The sequence below is a fragment of the Amblyraja radiata genome, chromosome 5 (genome assembly GCF_010909765.2).
Source record: "Amblyraja radiata isolate CabotCenter1 chromosome 5, sAmbRad1.1.pri, whole genome shotgun sequence".
In the NCBI taxonomy this organism is placed as follows: domain Eukaryota; kingdom Metazoa; phylum Chordata; class Chondrichthyes; order Rajiformes; family Rajidae; genus Amblyraja; species Amblyraja radiata.
In genome coordinates, this window is record NC_045960.1 from 107,727,690 (window position 1) to 107,751,164 (window position 23,475).

Sequence of the window (23,475 nt, forward strand, 5' to 3'; positions counted from 1 at the left end):
CGCAGGGAGAGACTGCAAACCCCGTTTCAACCCCCCACCCCCCCCCCCCAAAACACAAACTAAGAACCAAAAACTAGACTAACCAAAACAAAATAAACAACACAAAAAACACAAACAAACGGGACTGCCGATGGTTTAGTTTAGAGATACAGTGCAGAAACAGGCTCTTCCGGCCCGGCGAGTCCGCACCCACCAGCGGTCACCCCGTACACTAACACTATCCCACACACCAGGGACAATTTACGATTTTTAGCGAAGCCAAATCAACAAATTAATTGAGTGTGGAAGCCGGAGAACACGGAGAAAACCCACGCGGTCACGGGGAAAACGTACAAACTCCGTACAGACAGCACCCATAATCAAGATTGATCCTGGCGCCGTAAAGGCATCAACTCTACCGCTGTGCCACCGTGTCGCCCTCTTAGTTTCTTAGAGCAGTTTGTAGTTGAGCATACCAGGGAAAAGGCAATTCTGGATTTGGTATAGTGTAATGAGCTGGATTTGATTAGGGAGCTTAAGGTAAAGGAACCACTTGGACAGGGGTGGGCAACCTTGTTCTGCATAGGGTCCAGAACCCAAGTCTGTGAGTGGTTGGCGGGCCACATTTATCGCCATAGTTAATAAATGGAGGTAATAATACATACTAACTGAATTGGTAATTACATACTAATAATATGTAAATTAGTAATAATACGTACTAATAAAATATACCAACTAGTGTGACACTTGGTGTTGTTTTTCGCATTGGTTTTCATGTGTTTTTCAATTAGTTTTCTGCAGTTCCCAGGTCGCCCGCGTGCCCCGGGACTGGATGCAGCAGCTCCCAGTTCACGAAAACGAATTGAAAAAAAAAAACGGGTGCGGGCCAGATGATTTTGGGGTACGGGCCGGATCCGGCCCGTGGGCCACAGGTTGCCAACCCCTGCACTAGGAGGTAGTGATCATAATATGATAACATTCAATCTGCAATTTGAGATGGAGAAGACGAAATTGGATGTGTCGGTGTTACTCTTGAGCATAGGCGATTACGGAGGCATGAAGGAGGAGCTGGCCAAAGTTGACTGGAAAGTGACTCTAGCAGGAACCACGGTGGAACAGCAATGACAGGAATAGAAACATAGACATAGAAACATAGAAAATAGGTGCAGGAGGAGACCATTTGGCCCCTCGAGCCAGCACCGCCATTCATTGTGATCATGGCTGATCGTCCCCTATCAATAACCCATGCCTGTCTTCTCCCCATATCCCTTGACTCCACTAGCCCCTAGAGCTCTATCTAACTCTCTCTTAAATCCATCCAGTGACTTGGCCTCCACTGCCCTCTGTGGCAGGGAATTCCATAAATTCACAACTCTCTGGGTGAAAATGTTTTTTCTCACCTCAGTCTTAAATGGCCTCCCCTTTATTCTAAGGTTCTGGACTCGCCCAACATTGGGAACATTTTTCCTGCATCTAGCTTGTCCAGTCCTTTTATAATTTTATATGTTTCTATAAGATTCTCCCCTCATCCTTCTAAACTCCAGTGAATACAAGCCTAGTCTTTTCAATCTATCATCATATGACAGTCCCGCCATCCCAGGGATCAATCTCGTGAACCTACGCTGCACTGCCTCAATCACAAGGATGTCCTTCCTCAAATTAGGAGACCAAAACTGTACACAATACTCCAGATGTGGTCTCACCAGAGCCCTATACAACTGCAGAAGAACCTCTTTACTCCTATACTGAAATCCTCTTGTTATGAAGGCCAACATTCCATTAGCTTTCTTCACTGCCTGCTGTACCTGTAAGCCAACTTTCAGTGACCGGTGTACAAGGACACCCAGGTCTCACTGCCACCCAGCTTTGTGTCATCCGCAAACTTGCTAGTGTTGCTCCTAATTCCCTCTTCCAAATCATTAATATATATGGTAAACAGTTATGATAATATATATGGTAAACAGTTGCGGCCCCAACACCTGGGAATAATTCGGAAAACGCGGCATCTTTTCATTCTAAAGGGGAAGAAAGATTCTAAGAGTAGAATGAGGTGATCATGTTTGACAAGGAAAGTCAGCAGCAGCATAAAACTAAAAGAGAAGGCATATAAAATTGCAAAGATTAGTGGGAAGCTAGAGGATTTTAAAAACAGCAGAAGAGAGATAGAAAGGCAATACGGGGAGAAAATATGAAATATTCAAGTAAGTTGGGCAATAATATAAAAGAGGATAACAAACATTTCTACAGATGTATAAAGAGTAAGAAAGAGGCAAGAGTGGACATTGGACCACTGTAGAAATGATAATGAGGAACAAAGGAGTGGCAGATGAATTGAATAATGAGTATGCGGCACGACTGACTTTGCAGCGGCCTCTGCAGTCCGTCTGTCTTTTAAAACATTTTTTTTTGGTCCCGTTGAGTGTATATTTTGGAGAGATTTATATATTGTTTTTAACTGTGTATATGTGTGGGGGGGGGGGGGACTTTTAGATCTCTTCGGTGACCCGACTTGTTCCCTGTTGGGTCTCCGTTGTCGTTAGGGCCTAGCACCGTGGAGCGGCCTCCAACCGGAACGACCTGGGGGCTCCAGTTGCGGAGCCTGTGGATTCGCCATCGTGGAGCAGGCCGGCTTCGGAGCGTGGAGAGCTGTGGTGGGGCGCGGCTGCGACCCGGCTCTGGAGCTTCGGAGGCTCCAGCCGCAGATCCGGTGGACGGGACATCGGGAGCTCGCGGGTCCCTGGTGGGAGACCGGTTTTTGAGCTCCCGCAACCTCTCCTTTTTGGAGCAACCTCTCCCGCCCGAGTTGCGTGGTTGAGGGTGACCCGGACGGAGCGGGGCCTTGCATCGCCCGGCGCGGCCTTAAATGACCGCGGGACTTGCCAGCGCCCACCGGGGGCTCCAACATTGGGAGAAGAATAAGGAACAGGGTAGAGACAAGACTTTGCCTTCCATTAGAGTGAGGAGGTGTTTGGAGATTCACTGTGATGGACGTTTATGTAAATTGTGTCTTGGTTTTTTTGTTTTTGTTTGTATGACTGCAGAAACGTAATCTCGTTTGAACTTATGTTCAAATGACATAATAAAATATCTTGTATCTTGTATTGTATTGTGAGCAGTTATGGTCTTACAGTGTGGGAACAGGCCCTTCGGCCCAACTTGCCCACACCGGCCAATGTCACGGGACCCAACGGGTCCCACTTGGTCTAGTACCCCTCTAAACCTGTCCTATCCATTTACCTGTCTAAATGTTTCTTAAGCGCTGCAATAGTACCTGCCTCAATTACCTCCTCTGGCAGCTCGTTCCAAACACCTACCACCCTCTGCGTGAACAAGTTACCCCTCAGGTTCCTATTAAAACGCTGAGCAATTTGGGGTCCCCGTATGTGAGGAAGGATGTGCTGCCGTCGGAGAGAGTCCAGAGGAGGATGACGAGAATGAAAGGACGTACACCTACAGTCCTTTGAGCGAAAAAGTGTGGAAACCCCTGATACGACATCTAGTGCTGCATCTGATAGTGTGTGTGCCCACACACGGTTGGAGCCCAAGTCATCCCAAAACACGTTATGCGTCAGCCAGCATATCTCTCCGGCGGATGAATAAATCAAAATATTAATAAAGTATCATTGGAGTGGGTGAGAGCAGCCCACGTACACCGTTCCACAAAGAACTGCTGCTCGATGCGAAAACTGGGCTTTCGGTTCTCTCTTGGCTATTTCAAGTTTAGTCTAGTTTAGTTTTGAGAAACAGCACGGAAACAGGGCATCCAGCCCACCGACCAGTGACTGCGCCGACCAACCAGCGATCCCCCGCACACTAACGCTATCCTCAAACACAAGGGATAATGTACTATTATACAAATGCTGGAGTAACTCAGCAGAACAGGCAGCATCTCTGGAGAGAAGGAATCAGGGCTGAAAAACAGTCTGAAGAAGGGTCTTGACATAGAAACATAGAAAATAGGTGCAGGAGTAGGCCATTCGGCCCTTCGAGCCTGCACCGCCTTTCAATATGATCATGGCTGATCATCCAACTCAGTATCCTGTACCTGCCTTCTCTCCATACCCCCTGATCCCTTTTGCCACAAGGGCCACATCTAACTCCCTCTTAAATATAGCCAATGAACTGGCCTCAACTACCTTCTGTGGCAGAGAATTCCAGAGATTCACCACTGTGTGAAAAATGTTTTCCTCATCTCGGTCCGAAAAGATTTCCCCCTTATCCTTAAACTGTGACCCCTTGTTCTGGACTTCCCCAACATCGGGAACAATCTTCCTGCATCTAGCCTGTCCAACCCTTTAAGAATTTTGTAAGTTTCGATAAGATAGACCCGAAACGTCACCCATTCCTTCTCTCCAGAGATGCTGCCTGTCCCGCCGAGTTACTCCAGCACTTTGTGTCTACTTTCGATTTAAACCAGCATCTGCAGTTCTTTCCTGCACATTATACCATGCCAATTAGCCTACAAACCTGTACGTCTTTGGAATGTGGGAGGAAACTGAAGCACCCGGAAAAGGCCCAAGCGGGACGCGGGGAGAACGTACAAACTCTGTACAGACAGCAGCCGTAGTCAGGATGGAACCTGGGTCTCTGGCGCTGTATGGCAGCAACTCTACCGCTGCGCCTCTTGGTGGATAATTGGTCTGAAATCTGAAGAAGGGTCCTGTCCCGAAACATTACCTATCCATTTTCTCCATTGAGCCTGTCTGACCCGCTGAGGTGCTCCAGCACTTTGTGTCTATCTTTGGTGTAAACCAGCATCTGCAGTTCCTTTTTATTACTGGTGAATCAATAATTAGGTCCAAACTTGAGAGATAAAACCATAATTCATTCACAAGTGCTTTTCCGCCACATTCGGCAACTGGCGGAATTGGTACTTTTGCATATCTACGCCTAATTTTCTCAAACATCAAGGAACAGTTGTCAGTTAAGATTTATCTCGATTCATCAAGAGATAGTCCGAGGGTCTTCAATTAGGTAGAAGATAGCTGAGGACTGCTCTCTGGTTGGTGATAGGATGGTTCAGTTGCCTGATAGCAGCTGGGAAGAAACTGTCCTTTCACATGCGGTTTCGCAAGAGGTACTTCTATACCTCTTGTTTCAGAAGGAACTGCAGATGCTGAAAAACCGAAGTGCTGGAGAAACTCAGCGGGTGCAGCAGCATCTATGGAACGAAGGGAATAGGCATCGTTTCGGGCCGAAACCCTTCTTCAGACCTTCTACACCTCTTGCCTGATGGGAGAGGGGAGAAGAGGGAGTGGCCAGGGTGCGACTCGTCCTTGATTATGCTGCTGGCCTTGCCGAGGCAGCGTGAGGTATAAATAGAGTCAATGCAATGTTGGTTTGTGTGATAGCCTGGGCTGCGTCCACATTTCTCTGCAATCTCTTTAAGTTGAGAGCTTAAGGTGCCTCTTGAATCCATAAATCCTGGCTGTACGGGTGCTAAATTGTTGGAAACATTGAAACTAGGTCATTCTGGAGGTCACCCTGGAGGCAGCAGCGAATTGTCCGATCAGCAGAGAAGGTTATTGGCTGCAACCTTCCCTCCATTGATGAACTGTACACTGCAAGGGCCAGGAAGCGAGCGGGCAAGATCATCTCTGACTCCTCTCACCCTGGCCACAAACTCTTTGAATCACTTCCCTCTGGAAGGTGACTCCGGATTGTCAAAGCTGCCACAGCCAGACATAAAAACAGTTCCACGAATAGTTGCTCTACTCAACAGCCAAAAATCTGTAGCTGTCATGTTGTTACTTGCGGGCGGAGCACCAAGGCAAATTCCTTGTATGTGAATATTCGGCCCTTCAAGCCAGCACCGCCATTGAATATGATCGCGGCTGATCATCCAGAATCAGCACCCTGTTCCTGCTTTTTCCCCATATCCCTGAATTCCATTAGCCCTAAGAGCTATATCTAACTCTCTCTTGAAAACATCCAGTGAATTGGCCTCCACCGCCTTCTGTGGGAAACTTTGGGACCAGGAATTAACTGAAGGTCTTTGATGTTGAGTCAGATGACAAGCTACTCAAAGAGCATTACAATTTTACCAACACCCTACTTCACTTCTTGATTATCATCTCCAGAGCTTATTATTTATCTCATTGATGTTCATGAGACATTCTTGTGTTCACTTTGGCTGTTATGTCTGCTTGCATACCAATAATAACTATAAATTGATTTGTAAATGCTTAAGGCCATTGAGGGTGAAAGGCATTTGTATAATTATGATGTAGAATGCATAATTATAAGTTCCCTATTTTAAGACACTTGAAAGTTAGTTGTGACATTTAATTAATTTCCAGAAAGTCATTCATTATTAGCGACACAGTGGCGCTGGTTTCAGACGGGCACGGTGACGGACGCACCACACATCTCTGTCCTCCGTGCAGCTGGCAAGCTCCTCTTGTGTCTCTACACGTGGGTCTTCCATCAACGTCTCCAGCATCGTCTTGATCGGCCGTCCCGGGTCACGTGTTCCATGGGTGGGTTCCCACGGCACGACCTTGTTTGCCGCCATTTCTGAGTGGCGATGGCAATGACCAGCGAGCCTCATCCCTTCTCCATCTGATCTTCTCGGTCAGAGGTGAAATCTCCCCGTCGAGCTGGCCGTTGGTGATGTGGTCCCTCCAACTGACATTGTGAACTTCTCTCAGCATTCCGGTGTAGGTACCATCGAGAGACTTGGACAGTGCTGGAGTGAGAATCCATGCCTCACACCCGTACAATAATATGGTCTCTACAGTTGCGTGGAAGAATCTCAGTTTGAGACCCTTAGACATCCGAGACGTCCAGATTTTCCCCGTGTTATTGAGGGCTTTCCACGAGAGCGCTTTCCTGACCTTGATGTCATCCTCACACCCAGGTACTTGAGGTCCTCCACTTCCTTGAGAGATGCACCTCCACTGGTCTTGAGAGGCTCATGGTCACCAACGTTGAACGCCATGTACTCCGTCTTCTTGGCATTGAGGTGGAGACCCACTTTCTGGCACTCCGTCTCCACCCTGCCGAGCAGCTCCTGTGTCTCTCTAATCTGGTCTGACAGCAGGACGATGTCACCAGCGAAGTCGAGGTCTGACAAGTTGACTGGCCCGATTCTTCTAGAACGCCTTGGGGTGATTGTGAAGCCGAGGTCCTCATGTCCCTTGAGGGTCCGCCTCACGGCATAATCAAGGACAATGATGAAGAGAAAGGGTCCCAGCGTGTCTCCCTGTAAGACCCCCGCGAGGGTCTCAAACACTCTCGCCATCCGGGGTGACAACCTTGGCCGTGGTGCCCAAGTGCATATCCTCAATGGCTCTCAGGAGACGAGGCGGGATATCGTAAGCCTTCAAAATGATGAGGATTTTGCAGGCTTCCAGAAAGTGATGCCTCTAAATCATTCCTGTTTGGTCTGTTGGACACAGGATGAGGCACCTATATTTGTGGTGAGTGTATGGAACGAGCTGCAGGAGGAGGTAGTAGAGGCAGGTACTATCGCAATGTTTATGAAACAATCAGGTAGGCGCAAGGATAGGACAGCTTTAGAGGGACATGAGCCAAACGCAGACAGGTAGGACTAGTGCAGATGAGACAGTGTGGGCAAATTGGGCCGAAGGGCCTGTTTCCATGCTGTGTCACGTATGGCGGCATAGTGGCGCAACGTTAAGATTTGCTGCCTCACAGCGTCAGAGACCCGGGTTTGATCCTGACTACGGGTGCTGTCTGTACAGAGTTTGTACCTTCTCCCTGTGTCCTGTGTGGGTTTTCTCCGGGTGTCTCGGTTTCCTCCCACACTCCAAAGATGTGCAGGTTTGTAGGTTGACAAAAGTGCTGGAGAAACTCAGCGGGTGCAGCAGCATCTATGGAGCGAAGGAAAAAGGCAACGTTTCGGGCCGAAACCCAGTTCTTTCTTAAACAGGTTTGTAGGTTATTTGGCTTAGGTAAAAATTGTAAATTGTCCATTGTGTGTGTAAGATGGCACTAGTGTACGTGGGTGACAGCTAGTAGGCACGGACTCGGTGGGCCAAACAGCGCTGTATCTCTAAACTAAACTAAACTAAGCTAAGACTATGACTTTGTTAATTAAAACTTGTGGAAAAAGTTAGTTAAAGAAATAAGTGGGTAGACAAAAATGCTGGAGAAACTCAGCGGGTGAGGCAGCACCTATGGAGCGAAGGTACAGGTGACGTCTCGACCCGAAACGTCACCTATTTCCTTCGCACCATAGATGCTGCCACACCCGCTGAGTTTCTCCAGCATCTTTGTCTACCTTCGATTTTTCCAGCATCTGCAGTTCCTTCTCAAAGAAATAAGAGTCTTTTCCCAATCTGCGTTGATGTGGTCTTGTCAGATTTGTTGGATTCGGGAGCTGAAGAGTCCTGTGGCAACATCCATAGGTTGCCACCAAATGGTGGTGGAAGTGAGAAATGCAAGTCGCCCTTGATGGGCAAGTGGATATTTTGGGATGTTGGGTATTCCCTTATGTGGCTGAGCATGGCCTGGAAGGGGTGCAGAGGAGATTTACCAGGATGTTGCCAGGACTCGAGGGCCTGAGCTATAGGGAGAGGTAAAGCAGGCTGGGACCTCTATTCCTTGGAGAGCAGGAGGATGAGGGTTAAAGCAGATGGTCTTGCAGCAAACAAAAAACGTCGGTTTTCTAAGCTCGTCGGACCTGGAATGGAGTCACTGCAGACATCAAGCAAGGAGAGTCAGAGGTAGGAAGGGTGACCGGGATAACGCCTCCGGTGCCTTTCGGGTCGGCTGCAGGAGGTTCGCCCGGGACACAAGATGGCCGCCGAGGAGAAGAGAGAGGCGACGGTTCGCAGGCCGAGCCGGATGGTGGGCGACGGAGGGGGATCAGGGGAGTTGCTCCAGTAGAACAAACTCGCGGAAATCCGGACATTTGAACTCGATAACATCGTGCAAACCAATAACAACTATAAATAGCTAATTGATTTGTAAATGCTGAAGGCCATTGAGGGTGTGAAAGGCATTTGTGTAACTATAATGATGTATAATTATAAGTTCTGTATTGTAAGAAACTTGAATGTTAGTTGCGTAATTTAATTAATTTCCAGAAAGTGATGCCTCTAAATCATTCCTGTTTGGTCTGTTGCACACAGAATATTCTTCTTCTTGCTTATGGCGTGCACAGCCTAAACTCTACTGAACGTTTGTCCTTCCATTATTTATTATGTAAAAGAATATGTGTGTTATGATTGTGTTTATAGTTTGTTTGGTTGTTTGGTTGTTTGTCTTTTACACAAAAGTCCGCGAGCATTGCCACTTTCATTTCACTGCACATCTCGTATGTGTATGTGACAAATAAACTTGACTTGACATGACTTGTAGGACAACTTGTTCTATTTGATCTTATTTCATTGTGCACACCAGGTTGATTGCATTAGTCGAAACAGGGCGGACCACGTGAAGGTTGCAATCTCCCACCCCGCACACAGGATGAGGCACCTACATTTTATAAACAAAAGTCTCTTGCCCAGAGTAGGGGAATCGAGAACCAGACGGCATAGGTTTAAGGTGAGTAGGGGATAAGATTTAATAGGAACCTGAGCGGTAACATTTTTTTACACAGGTACATGAATGGTGGGTGTATGGAACGAGCTGCCAGAGGAGGTAGTTGAGGCAGGCACTATCACAATGCTTAAGAAACATTTACACAGGTACATGAATAGGACAGGTTTAGAGTGACATGGGCCAAAAGCAAGCAGATGGGACTTGGGTAGATGGGAAATGTTGGCTGGTGTGCGCAAGTTGGGCCGAAGTTTATCTCGAAACCAAACTAAATTAAAGTACATAAAAGAGCCTTGTGTGGAGTGAAATACGTGTCAGACTAGGTTAGGAAGACATATTTTCTCCCCTAACAGATGTGAGTGAATCAAGTTTAGTTTAGAGATGCAGCGTGGAAACAGGACCTTGATCCAAGTCCGCGCCGACCATCCATCCCCGCACACTAAAGGCCCTGTCCCACTTTCCCGAGTTACTCACGAACTCTCCCGAGTTTTCCCCTTGATTCGAACTCGGGGAATGTCAGGGAATGTCGGTAGCAAGCACGTAGGAGGTCGTAGGAGTCCGTAGATGTTTTGTAGCGGCTCGTAATGCCAACCGTAGGACCTCGGGGCATCAGGTAAGTCGGAACGTTTTTTCAACATGTTGAAAAATGTCCACGAGTTTAAAAAAATAGCCCTGAGCACCTACGAATGGCTATCACCGTAATTCTCCGAGTTCGAATCAAGGAGAAAACTCGGGAGAACTCGTGAGTAACTCGGGAAAGTGGGACAGGGCCTTTACTCCAACCCACACGCACACACACACTCGGGACAATTTACATTTACACTAAGCCAATTAGCCTACAAACCTGCACATCTTTGGGGTGTGGGAGGAAACCGGAGACTCTGAAGAAAACCCACACAGATCACGGGGAGAACGTACAAACTCCGTACAGACAGCACCCGTAGTCAGGATCGAACCCGGGTCTCTGGCGCAGTGAGGCAGCAACTCTACCTCTGCGCAACAATGCCACATGTTAATAACGATCATTTAATAATCTGATCGTTTACACCACAACGTTTTACAGCAATCATTCATGAATAATTCAATTTGATTTCCCCAGTTGTGGTGCAGGGATTTGATTTCATTAATCCATATCATTTAGCCCAATAATTGTCCAATTACATGCCCACCAAGTCACCATTTGTGGAAACTTAAATAAAAATGGAAAGCAGATGGTCTTGCAGCAAAAAAAACATCTGTTTTCTAAGCTCGTCGGACCTGGAATGGAGTGACTGCAAACATCAAGCAAGGCGAGCCAGGGGTAGGGAGGGTGACCGGAGTAATGCCTCCAGTGCCTTTCAGGTCGGCTGCAGGAGGTGTCCCCGGAACACAAGATGGCCGGCGAGGAGAAGAGAGAGGCGATGGTTCGCGGGTCGAGCCGGTGGTGGGCGACGGAGGGGATTGGGACAGAACGAACTCGCGGAAATCCGGACTTTTGAACTCGATAAAATGGCGCCAAACATGGCATTATTATATGCAAAACAAATTTCACTGTTTAATGTTGAGAATAGAATAGATTACTTTATTGTCACATGTGGGGTGGAAGATTGCAACCTTCACGTGGTCCGCCCTGTTTCGACGAATGCAATCGACCCGGCGTGCACAATCAAATTAGATCAAATATAACAAGTTGTCCTACAACTTGTAGATGTTAATTTGTGTTTATTGTATGTTTTGTTATTTATTATTATATGTATGACTGCAGGCAACGAAATTTCGTTCAGACCGAAAGGTCTGAATGACAATAAAGGAATCCAATCCAATCCATCCAATACAACTTTAGGCTGTGCACGCCATATGCAAGAAGAAGAAGAAGATTGTCACATGTGACAAGTCACAGTGAAATTCTTTGCTTACCTACCGTGCCAAGGTATGCAAATAATCGCCACATAAAGGTCGCATACAAAGTTACAGATTCTCCTCCCCCCACGTCGGGTCCCACATTGTTTTTCCCCCTCCCTCACGACAGTCCCTCCACACCAGGTCCGTCTTTGTTCCTTCCCTCTGCAGCGGCGTCCTCACTTCCACGTGTCCGCCCTCGTCCGTCGTTCAGCGCGATCATTGGCCACCGCACTGTCCTCTCCACTAACACTGCCGGGTCCTCTCCGGACGCCTCCGTGGCGCCGATCCGGTCCTCGGCCGCGCAGCTCCGTCGACCCTCCGACCCGTGAGGATCTGACTTGCGGGGTCTGTCCGTCCGGCCGGCCCACAGGTTTCCACCGCTGCCGCACGAGGCTCCGGCCTCGGCTTCTCAGCGTCTCTGGAAGGCTCGCAGTGCCTCCGCCAAGAAATATCCATGGAACCATTAAGTTAGCTTTTTTTTCCTGCTTGTCAAGGTACCTTTATGGGATTTTCTAGTTCCAGATCGAAATGGCTTTGTGACCGTTCAGCCCGCGTGATATAAATAGTGTTCCCCATCTCATCGATCGTGTTATATCTAATTCGTGTTCTGGTAATGTGTTTTTTTATAGCAGTACTACCTGCATGCGCAAGGGGTTGATAAAATCTGAATCAGTGTTGCAAAAAAAATTACCACACTTGGCTGTGTTACTATTCAGAAAAGGAAGTTTTAGTTACTGAGACCACTGAAGCCTGACAACTGTGTGAGCAGCATAGATCCTACAGCCTGATATATGGTTTCTTGATAGACCACAACATTTGTGTCGTGTAATGCTTAGTGTTTTTTCATAATATTCTTGAAAGGTAATGAATGCAACTGGAGTTAAAAAGTCGTTCAGTTTAGTTTAATTTAGTTTAAAGATACAGCGTGGAAACAGGCCCTTGGGCCCAATGGAGTCTCTACGCGATCCCTGCACACTTACACTATCCCACACACACTAGGGACAATTTACATTTATACCAAGCCAATTAACCTACAAACATGTACGTCTTTGGAATATGTGGAGTAGGAGTTGCACAGTGGATCAGCAGTAGAGTTGCTGCCTTACAACACCAGAGACCCAGGTTCCAACCTGTCTACGGGCGCTGTCTGTACGGGGTTTGTACGTTCTCCCTGTGACCGCGGGTGCTCCTGTTTCCTCCCACTCTCCAAGCGCTTACAGGTTTGTATGGTAATTTGGCTTTGGTAAAATTGTAAATTGTCCCTCGTGTGTAGGATGGTGCTAGTGTATCGCTGGTCTGAGAGGACTCGGTGGGCCGTAGGTGCCTGCTTGAGAAATGCTGGAGAAACTCAGCAGGTGAGGCAGCATCTATGGAGCGAAGGAATAGGTTACGTTTCGGGTCGAGACCCTTCTTCAGACTGATTATGACCCCCTTAATAGAAATATATTAGACTTGATTAGCTTTATTTCCCTAAAAGATGGGAACTATTGATGCTCTTGTTCATCTCTTTATATTGCATATACCTGGTGATGAGGACGCGATGGTTATCTGGCTGCACAAAAATAATTGACTTTCTGCGAAAGGTTAAGGGCCCACGGCCGTCATTTGCGCTTCATTTACGCGTCAATATTTAAAATAGGTCGACGTGTCGTGATGCGCGACATCGCGTGCAAATCAACACAGCCGTCTGGTACGCGTGACGTCATTAGAATACCCTGCGGCGCGCTGCAGGAAGTTGACGCACGGTGACATAACCATGCGTCACCACGCGATACACGTGAGACGTCGGGACGCCAGCATACGACGCCAATGCGCCAGCGTGCGTACGCGATACGTCACGCAGGTGGCGAGCGAGGATTTTGTTCCTGTACTAAATCCTGGTGCGCCACGCGATACGTCGCGCCAACACATACATGCGTTGACCTAATTTGCATATAACGCGTAAATGAGGTGCAAATGACGGCCAAGTGGGACAGGCCCTTTAATGTGCAACCTGCCCTCTGTTAACCATTGCCTACTGTTAAAATAGTAAAAACCGCCATTCATTGTGATCATGGCTGATCGTTCAAAATCTTTTGGCGACACTGATATGACGGCGGTAGGCGCTGAAAAAATCGGCGTTGGATTTTGCCTTTTTTTTTCGGCGATTGCCGGCGTCAAATCAGGGTCGCCAAAAGATTTTGAACATTTCAAAATCCAGCGGCGCCAAAAGAAATGTTGCGACACTTGAAAAAACACCGCGCGTCAACACGTCATCACGCCGCAAATTTTTCGGTGACCTGATACGTCAGTCAATGATGCCGGCAGTCGAACATGCCGAAATGTTCAAAATCTTTTGGCGACACTGATATGACGCCAGCAGTCGCTGAAAAAAAATCGGCAAGTGGGACAGGCCCTTTAATTTAGTTAGTTTCATTCATTGTCGTGTTAACCGGGCTGATTATCTAAGTGGAATAATTTAATGGTTCCAGGAATGGTGTCAAATTTGTGTCACGATCACCTTACAAGAAACAACAAATATAGATTTGCTTTTAACCATAAGTAGGGATTTAGAGGTCCAAATGGAAACGCAGATTATTCCATAAATAAGACTGACTACCAACAAATTTCAGAAAACCCACTCACACGTAAGCAGTCAATTTGCTTTCTCTTACTTTGTGCCACACTTCTTCTTTCTGCTCACTCTAGTTTAATGAGTCAGTTACGCTTACTGAAAACGCAACTTGCAGCGTGCCTTCAAATAAATACAGGGTACAGTAATGACTTCAAAAACAAGGTTTCGTACGTCCATTTCAAATGACTGGGTAAAAAAATTCCTGTTCGCAATGTCCTTCCGTCTTCTGTCAAATTACCAGAGCACCACTTAAAATGTTACATTCCTGCATGAAAGTGTTATCATATCACTCCTGAGAGAGTGTTATTTGCAGTTCACACTTCATGATCACTCACATTTCTAGCCTATGGCTAAAATGGTTAATAGATCATTTCTCCTTATGCTTCCAAATGATTCTTCACATACGAGGGTAAGAGAGGGGGGAGTACATGTAGAAGTGACAAAATTGGAGGATTCAACATTAGTACCGCTGGGTTGTAAGTGCTTCAAAGTTAATGCGTAATGGTATTAGCAAATTTGAAGTCATTCAAGCGAATTATACTGAGTTTGAGTTGAGTTTATTGTCACATGCAGTGAGGTACAGTGAAAAGCTTTGTTGCACACTAGCCTGTCAGCGGAAAGACAATACATGATTACAATCGAGACATCCACAGTGTTCAGCTATTGGTTGGCACAGTGGCACAGAAGTAGAGCTGCTGCCTCACAGCGCCAGGGACCCGGGTGCGATCCTGACTACTGGTGATGGTTGTACGGAGTTTGTACATTCTCCCCGTGACCTGCGTGGATTTTCTCCGAGATCTTCGGATTTCTCCCACACTCCGTACGGTACAGGTTTGTAGGTTAATTGGCTTGGTATAAATGTAAATTGTCCCTGATATGTGTAGGATAGTGTTAATGTACAGGGATCGCTGATCGATGCTGTTGAAGGGCCTGTTTCCGCGCTGTATCTCTAAAACTAAAACATGATGAAAATAAAATTTGACCAGAAGGTCATGTCCTAGGACATGATCTGAGGCCATTCGGCCCATCGAGTCTACTCTGCTATTCGATCATGACTGATCTATTTTTCCCTCTGAACCCCATTTTCTTGTCTTCTCCCATTCGAGGCCCTTAATGATTTGAATTGGAAAGTAAGCAACTGACAATTCTGATTAAAAAATACAAATTATAATGAGGTGGCACAGAAAAACAATCACACCTGCATGCATCCTTTTGATCACAATTCCCAATTTATCGGGCCAACAATTGCTTACTTCCTAACATTCAACGCCACTGACACTCAAATGCCAGTAGGAACACAACCAACAGCTAAAACTATTCATCATCTGGTTAAAGAGAGAACATTTAACCTATAACATCCTTGTGATTGAGGCAGTGCAGCTTAGATTCACGAGATTGATCCCTGGGATGGCGGGACTATCATATGAGGAAAGATTGAAAAGACTAGGCTTGTATTCACTGGAGTTTAGAAGGATGAGGGGTAGATCTTATAGAAGCATATAAAATTATAAAAGGACTGGACAAGCTAGATGCAGGAAAAATGTTCCCAATGTGGGGCGAGTCCAGAACCAGGGGTCACAGCCTTAGAATAAAGGGGAGGTCATTTAAGACTGAGGTGTGAAAAAACTTTTTCACCCAGAGAGTTGTGAATTTGTGGAATTCCCTCCCATAGAGGGCAGTGGAGGCCAAATCACTGGATGGATTTAAGAGAGAGTTAGATAGAGCTCTAGGGGCTAGTGGAATCAAGGGATATGGGGAGAAGGCAGGCACGGGTTATTGATTGGGGATGATCAGCCATGATCACAATGAATGGCGGTGCTGGCTCGAAGGGCCAAATGGCCTCCTCCTGCCACTATTTTCTATGTTTCTATGTTTCTATGCTGGAGGAGATAAGCAGATACGATGCAACGGCGGTTTATTTGAATCAGATGGGAAATGTCCATCATCAGGTGATCCTAATGGACAATGGATGAAGCAGCATTTTACCCGTAACTAATACTTAGCAATATTTAGTATTGAGGTGAAAATACAGATAACCCTTGTGATAACAGACCATAGGGGTGGGTTCAAATATACATTATTGTCCCATGTACCTGGGTACAGTGAAATGCTTAGATTGGCGTGCAATCTGGTAAAATCGTACGCCAGGCCTCGCCCAGGCAGTACACACGTGTGGCCACTTTTCTGGCACCGACAAAGTTACCAAAAGTTCACAGAAATTTCCAATCTCCTGGCAGTCGCCATCCCTGGCAGCAGCTCTCCCGCCGTTCTCGGCGACCCCCCACCCTGGTCCCCCCCCCCCCCCCCCCCCCCCCCCCCCCCCGGTTCTCGACGGTCCCCGCCATTATTGTCAACATTCCCCCTGGCTCTCGACGTCCTCCTCTCTCTCAGGTCTCTCCTCGCTCTCGGTGGCACGGGTCCCATCGACGCCGGTGGCTTGAGGCCGAGTCCAGCGTCTGCGGTGGGGCGAGCCGGGCTTACCGCTGAGTCCTCCGTCGCTGGTCCACGGTGAACGATCCTCGGTCCTTTGACCGCGGCAAACGGGTCATAGGTTCATACGTGATAGGAGCTGAGTCAGGCCATTCGGCCCATCAAGCCCACTCGACCATTCAATCATGGCTGATCTATCTCTCCCTCCAAACCCCATTCTCCTGCCTTCTCCCCATAACCCTCGACACCCGAACTAATCCAGAATCTATCTTTCTCTGCCTTAAAAATATCCATTGACTTGGCCTCCACAGACTTCTGTGGCAATGAATTCCACAGATTCACCACCCTGTGGCTAAAGAAATTCCTCCTCATCTCCTTCCTAAAGATACATCCTTTTATTCTGAGGCTGTGCCTCATTCTAAGAGTTCCCAACCTGGGGTATATTTACCCCCAGGGGTTCAATTTCACCCACCCAGGGTGTAAATTGGTTGATTCTGGATTTGTACATATTTGTTCTCATTGACTGACTGTGTTTGGTTCTGGTATACCAGTACCTGTTCATCGTTAGTTGTTCATAAATAAATGAAATAACATTGTTATGTGCCATTAAAGTTGCCAGGGGGTAAACGGGACGACGAAGGTTGGGAACCCCTGCCCCAGACTCTCTCACTAGTGGAAACATCCTCTCTGTCGTTGTCAGTCCGTGGCGAGTCCTCGGAATGGTGTTGGTTATTGCAGATTATTTGCTATAATCGAGTCAGCGATTCGTTCCAACTCCATGGAACAACAAGTTATTTTCACATACAAAAATATATATTATTATTGTCACTGCAATCTACAAAAGGCTGGGTGTTATATTGTTCAATAGAGTATTACTGCACAAGTGTCGGTCGAAGCAAATGCTTGCCAATTTTAATGACCTTCCCCAGTGTAACTGGCAGCCTGTGTTTTTAGTTTAGTTTAGTTTAGAGATACAGCGCGGAAATAGGCCCTTTGGTCCACCGAGCCGGCACTGACCAGTGATTCCCGTACACTAAAGGGCCTGTCCCACTTGGGCGTCATTTGCGCATCCCGCAGATTGCGCGCGAAGATTTTGTACATCCCAAAATTCTGGCGTGCCGCGCGCGACTGTGTACGTCACCACGCACGCGTAATGCGCACCATGCGCGCATCACGTGTGTGTTACGACACGCACAACGTTGTGCGTCGTGACGCGTAAATGATGTCGCGTAAACGACGCGCAAATGAGCCCTTAACACTTTCCTCCACACTTGGGACAATTTACAGGCCCATTACACTATTCTACGCACACTAGGGACAACTTACAATTTAGGCCAATTAACCTACAAACCTGTGCGTCTTCGGAGTGTGGGAGGAAACCGGAGCACCTGGGGAAAATCCACGCAGGTCACGGGGAGAACGTACAAACTCTGTACAGAGAGCACCTGAGGTCAAGGTCGAAGCTGCTAAAAAACTCTACCACTGCGCCACCATGCTGCCCCTGTCCATTCTGTGTTGTTAAAGGGGCAGCAGTGTCTAATTACTGTTGGGGTGCTCCATCCTCTGTAACCATAATCCGTTATAAAGAGGCCCATAATAACGAGGGTGGACTGCTATAGTACCCCTTTTCTCGCCATTGGTCTACCGTTTTCAAACAAGGCAGAAGAAAAGACAACAATCTGAAGGGTAACTTTTTCATGCATAGTGCGGTGGGTGTATGGAACGAGCTGCCGGAAGAGGTAGTTGAGTCGGGGAATATCGCAACGTTTAAGAAACATTTTGGATTGGACAGGTCTAGAGGGATACCAGTCAAACGCAAGCAGGTGGAACTAGTGTGGATGGGACATGTTGGCCGGTGTGGGCAAGCTGGGCCGAAGGGCCTGTTTCCCCGCTGTAAGACTCTATGACCCGAGTGACATTTTCAGAACAGTTTTCCAGTATCTAAACGGCGAAAGCAATGCGATCACATTAACAGAAAGTTTGACGACATATGTAGATTGTCACCTGATATATCCGAAATGGAATGTACCGGAATCCGCCTTCCTCTGTCGGGTACTCCATAAGTTTTCGATTGATGGCCCAAAACTGGTCAAATTTATCTAGGTAAAGAAAAATTAGAGTTCAATATTGGCTTCACAATATGGATGACAAAGTAAACTAATTTCATGTGATCATATGTACAAAGCACTGTTTATTATTATTACTGCTCGTGCTAGTCTGACACTGTGAAGCAATATTTTGTGAAATATAGTGGACAGCAAAAACAGACCTGAACTCCCGGTGGCTCAGCACTTCAACTCCCCCTCCCATTCCCAATCCGACCTCTCTGTCCTGGGTCTCCTCCATTGCCAGAGTGAGCAACAGCGGAAATTGGAGGAACAGCACCTCATATTCCGTCTGGGGACCTTGCGTCCTTATGGCATTAACATTGAATTCTCCCAATTTTGCTAGCCCTTGCTGTCTCCTCCCCTTCCTTAACCCTCTAGCTGTCTCCTCCCACCCTCCCATCCGCCCGCCCTCGGGCTCCTCCCCCTCCTCCCCTTTTCCTTCTTTCTCCCACCCCCCATCAGTCTGAAGAAGGGTTTTGGCCCGAAACTTCGCCTATTTCCTTCGCTCCATAGATGCTGCTGCACCCGCTGAGTTTCCCCAGCAATTTTGTGTACCTTCGATATTCCAGCATCTGCAGTTCCCTTTTGAACACTCTGTCAGTGTTAGTATTGATTTGTTATTGTCGCATGTACCGAGGTATAGTGAAGAGATTTCGTTTACCATCTATTCAATTAAATCAGATTCTTAAGGGCCTGTCCCACTGTACGAGCTAATTCAAGAGTTCTCCAGAGTTTCCCCTGATTCGAACCCTGAGAATTACGGTAATAGCCGCTCGTAGGTACTCATGTTGAAAAATCTTCACGAGGCTGCACGAGCTTACCGCGTTTCCCGAGTACCTGCCGTTAGCGTTACTAGCCGCTAAGAGGCGTCCCGAGCTCCGACGTACCCGCTACGTACATTCTACGTGCTTACCACGAGTTTGTTTGGTTTTTTTTAACTCGGGAGAGCTCTTGAATTACCTCGTACAATGGGACAGGCCCCTTCACTGTTCATAAATACAATCAAGTCATACACTGGTACATAACGGTCGCAACCCAAAATGTCTCCTATCCATGTTGTCCAGCGATGCTGCCTGACCCAATGAGTTACTACAGCACTTTATGTCCTTTCTTTAACAATAAGTAAAGTACCTAAAGGCAAGCATTCGCTCAGAAATACTTCCGACAAATCATCTTTAATATGTTTACACTTATTTTAATTTCATCCTCAGTTTCAAAACCAATTGAAAGCAAAATTTAAAAAAATGTCATCTATCCATGTTGTCCAGAGATGCTGTCTAACCCGCTGAGTTACTCCAGCACTTTGTGTCTTATTTTTTTGTAAACCAGCATCTGCAGTTCAGCGTTTTTATCAAAATTTTCAAGGTGGCACGGGATTAATACCCGACTATGGGTGAACTGGGGATGCGGACTGGACATTGTGCCTTCCCCCACAGTGGGAACCATTGTGGGGGGATGTTTTTATGTTTATTGTTAAATTTCTTTGATGTTATGTCTAATCTTTATCTGTGTGCTGCATGGCAAGACAAATTTCACTACACCATTTGGTGTATGTGACAATAAATGTCCTTTGTCCCTTTGTCCTTTGTCCTTAATATTCAGCGGTCTCGAAACTTGCAAGTTTTTTTCCAAAATGAGTATTTTTCGTAATTTAGTCTTCGATGCTTTGGACTTTTCTCATCCAGAAGGCGACATATGGCCACAACGTACACAGATGACATTTACTTTCTCTACCGAAGTGAGTACTCAGGGTAAGGTAAATATGACAAATCTGATAAACATTGTTCCCACTCAGCGGCATTAAACATGTTCAGACAACACCGGCATTTTTTAGAAAACATTATGCTATATTCTCACTTCTTTAGAAAGTCTAAATTAAGCATTACTGAAAACAAGAACTGCCATGAAATCTCTGGAAACAAGTGCTTAGAAGGAACTTTATCTACTTTCAAATGCATTCCCTGCAAGGAGCTTTAAATGCTGCAGCAATGCACAACAACATCTGACGATGGCTTCAACAACCGAAGGCAAGGGTTATAGTTTATAAGTTACAGGAGAAGAATTAGGCCATTCGGCCCATCAAGTCTACTCCGCCATTCAATCATGGCTGATCTGTCTTTCCCTCTCAACCCCATTCTCCTGACTTCTCCCCACAACCCCTGACACCCATACTAATCAAGAATCTGTCAATCTCCGCCTTAAAGATATCCATTGACTTTTCCTCCACAGCCGTCTGTGGCAATGAATTCCACAGATTCACCACCCTCTGACTCCAGAAATCCCTCCTCATCTCATTTCCAAAGGAGTGTCCTGTCATTCTGAGGCTGTGGCCTCTGGTCCTAGACTCTCCCACGAGTGGAAACTTCCTCTCTACATCCACTCAATCCAGGCCTTTCACTATACGGTAAGTTTACCTTCATTCGTCTAAACTCCAGAGGTTATATGGAGTCATAGAGTCACACAGAGTGGTAACAGACCTTTCGGCCCAACTTGCCCAAGCCGACCAACATGCCCCATCTACACTAGGCCTATCTGCCTGCGTTTGGCCCATATCCCTCTAAACCTGTCCTATTCATGTACCTGTGTAATTGTTTTTTGGGCTAATAGTCTGGGCTATCACCCAGGTTGTTTTACTCAAATAATACTTACACAAAATAGTTTTATCCAACTTACTATGCTTGCGATATAATCAACCTATGTTGGCACAAATATCATCAAATAAAGCTTGCAACTTTTATAGTTGTATGGATCAGAGACATGGAAAACAACGAAACACACTACAAACATTCGTGAACACCTGCCTTAGGAGAATACTTAACATCTGGTGGAGAGACAAAGTAAGCAATGTGGACCTGTGGAAAAGAAAGCCAGGAGCTCTTTGACTTACAAATTCGAAGGAGAAAATGGAGTTGGATTGGACACACCCTCAGGTGAGACCACATCTAGGGTATACAGTTTTCGTCTCCTAATTTGAGGAAGGACATCCTTGTGATTGAGGCAGTGCAGCGTAGGTTCACGGGATTGATCCCTGGGATGGCGGGACTGTCATATGAGGAAAGATTGAAAAGACTAGGCTTGTATTCACTGCAGTTTAGAAGGATGAGGGGAGATCTTATAGAAACATATAAAATTATAAAAGGACTGGTCAAGCTAGATGCAGGAAAAATGTTCCCAATGTTGGGCGAGTCCAGAACCAGGGGCCACAGTCTTAGAATAAAGGGGAGGCCATTTAAGACTGAGGTGAAAAAAACTTTTTCACCCAGAGAGTTGTGAATTTATGGAATTCCCTGCCACAGAGGGCAGTGGAGGCCAAGTCACTGGATGGATTTAAGAGAGTTAGATAGAGCTCTAGGGGCTAGTGGAGTCAAGGGATATGGGGAGAAGGCAGGCACGGGTTATTGATAGGAGACGATCAGCCATGATCACAATGAATGGCCTCGAAGGGCCGAATGGCCTCCTCCTGCACCTATTTTCTATGTTTCTATGAAACCTGCCACAAACATCACCCGGCAAGCCCCGAAATGGAACCCCCAAGTAAAAAGGAAAAAAGGTCTCCCCAGGAACAGCTGGAGAAGAGGTGTCCAGCCAGAAGTGTCTGAGAGTGGGCTCAACTGGGGAGATTTGGAAAGAATTGCCAACAACCGAGTGAGGTGGAGGACATTTGTCAATGGTCTATGCTCCCGAGAGGAGCAAAGGGCTTAAGAAGTAAGAAGAACTTTTATAGTTCAGTGAAGATATCAATTAGTACAAAGGCATTAAAGAAAATGCAGAGGCAAATATTTGCATGTTTTCAAGTAGCAGTTCCTTAATGATTGATGAACAAACTTGATGCATCATTTTGAAACTGTAAAACAGTCTAATAATAGACGCTATTTACACTTCAACAGCTGTTTGAAGATTTGTCCAAATTATGTTCATACGGCAAAAACTGACCACATCTTTGCATCATTATTTAATTCAACATTGAAAAGAAAGATATCTATTTTGCAAGAAACACCAACATCTCTTATCTTGGACACTGCATAGTATCTGCCCCATTTTAAATGTATAATTCTTATTTCTGAGGAAAGATTCAGATACTCCTTGTTGGTGATATCTTTGCACTAAATGTTTAGTTTAGATGCAGTCTGTTCGAACTCCTACCTTCCGACAAGCGTTACAAGGCCTTCTACGCCCGCACCTCCAGACTCAGGAACAGCTTCATCCCCAGAGCTATCGCTGCTCTGAACCGGCCCTGTTGAGTACCCCCCCCCACCCACATGAACTGTATTCACGCACATCGATCCGACACAGACATATTTGCACTTTAGAGTTTTACTGTTCTTTTTCTTTTATAAATCATGTGTCTCGGGGCATCTAAATATTATTAGTTGTTTAAGTTATGACTATCGGATGGAAGCTGCATACCAAATCTCGCTGAACCTATGTGCAATGACAATAAAAGATATTGTTATTATTATTACAGAGCGGAAACAAGCCCTTTGGACCACCGAGTCCGCGCCGACCAGCGATACCTGCACCATCCTGCGCACTAGGGACAATTTACAATCATTATCAAAACCAATTAACCAACAAACCTGTATGTCGTTGGAGCGTGGGAGAAAACCAGAGCAGGGAAACCAAACCAGGGAAAACCCTTGCGGTCACACGAAGAACGTACAAAGTCTGTACAGACAACAACCCGTAGCCTGGATTGAACCCAGGTCTATGACGCTGCAAGGCAACAATTCTACCGCTGCGGCACCCTGCTGCCCCTTACTCCTGTTGTACTCTTTATCCTTTAGCTATGCACTGTGAACAGCTCGATTATAGTCATGTATATCTTTTTTTTAACTGGACAGCATGCAAACACAAGTTTTTCACTGTACCTCGGTGTTTTGGGGAGTCCAGAACCAGGGGTCACAGTTTTAAGAATAAGGGGTAGGCCCATTTAGGACTGAGATGAGGAAAAACTTT

At 46.4% G+C, this 23,475-nt stretch overlaps 1 protein-coding gene across 2 annotated transcripts in view; it reads right to left on the bottom strand.

Moving 5' to 3' along the window:
* Nucleotides 1–23,475, bottom strand: part of atg5 (autophagy related 5) — a 177,813-nt gene that overhangs the window by 58,764 nt on the left and 95,574 nt on the right. For both annotated transcript variants that reach the window (XM_033021930.1, XM_033021928.1), the window contains one exon: nucleotides 18,416–18,510. In XM_033021930.1, the coding sequence (XP_032877821.1) occupies nucleotides 18,416–18,510 (95 nt within the window). The remainder of the gene's footprint in view (nucleotides 1–18,415; nucleotides 18,511–23,475) is intronic.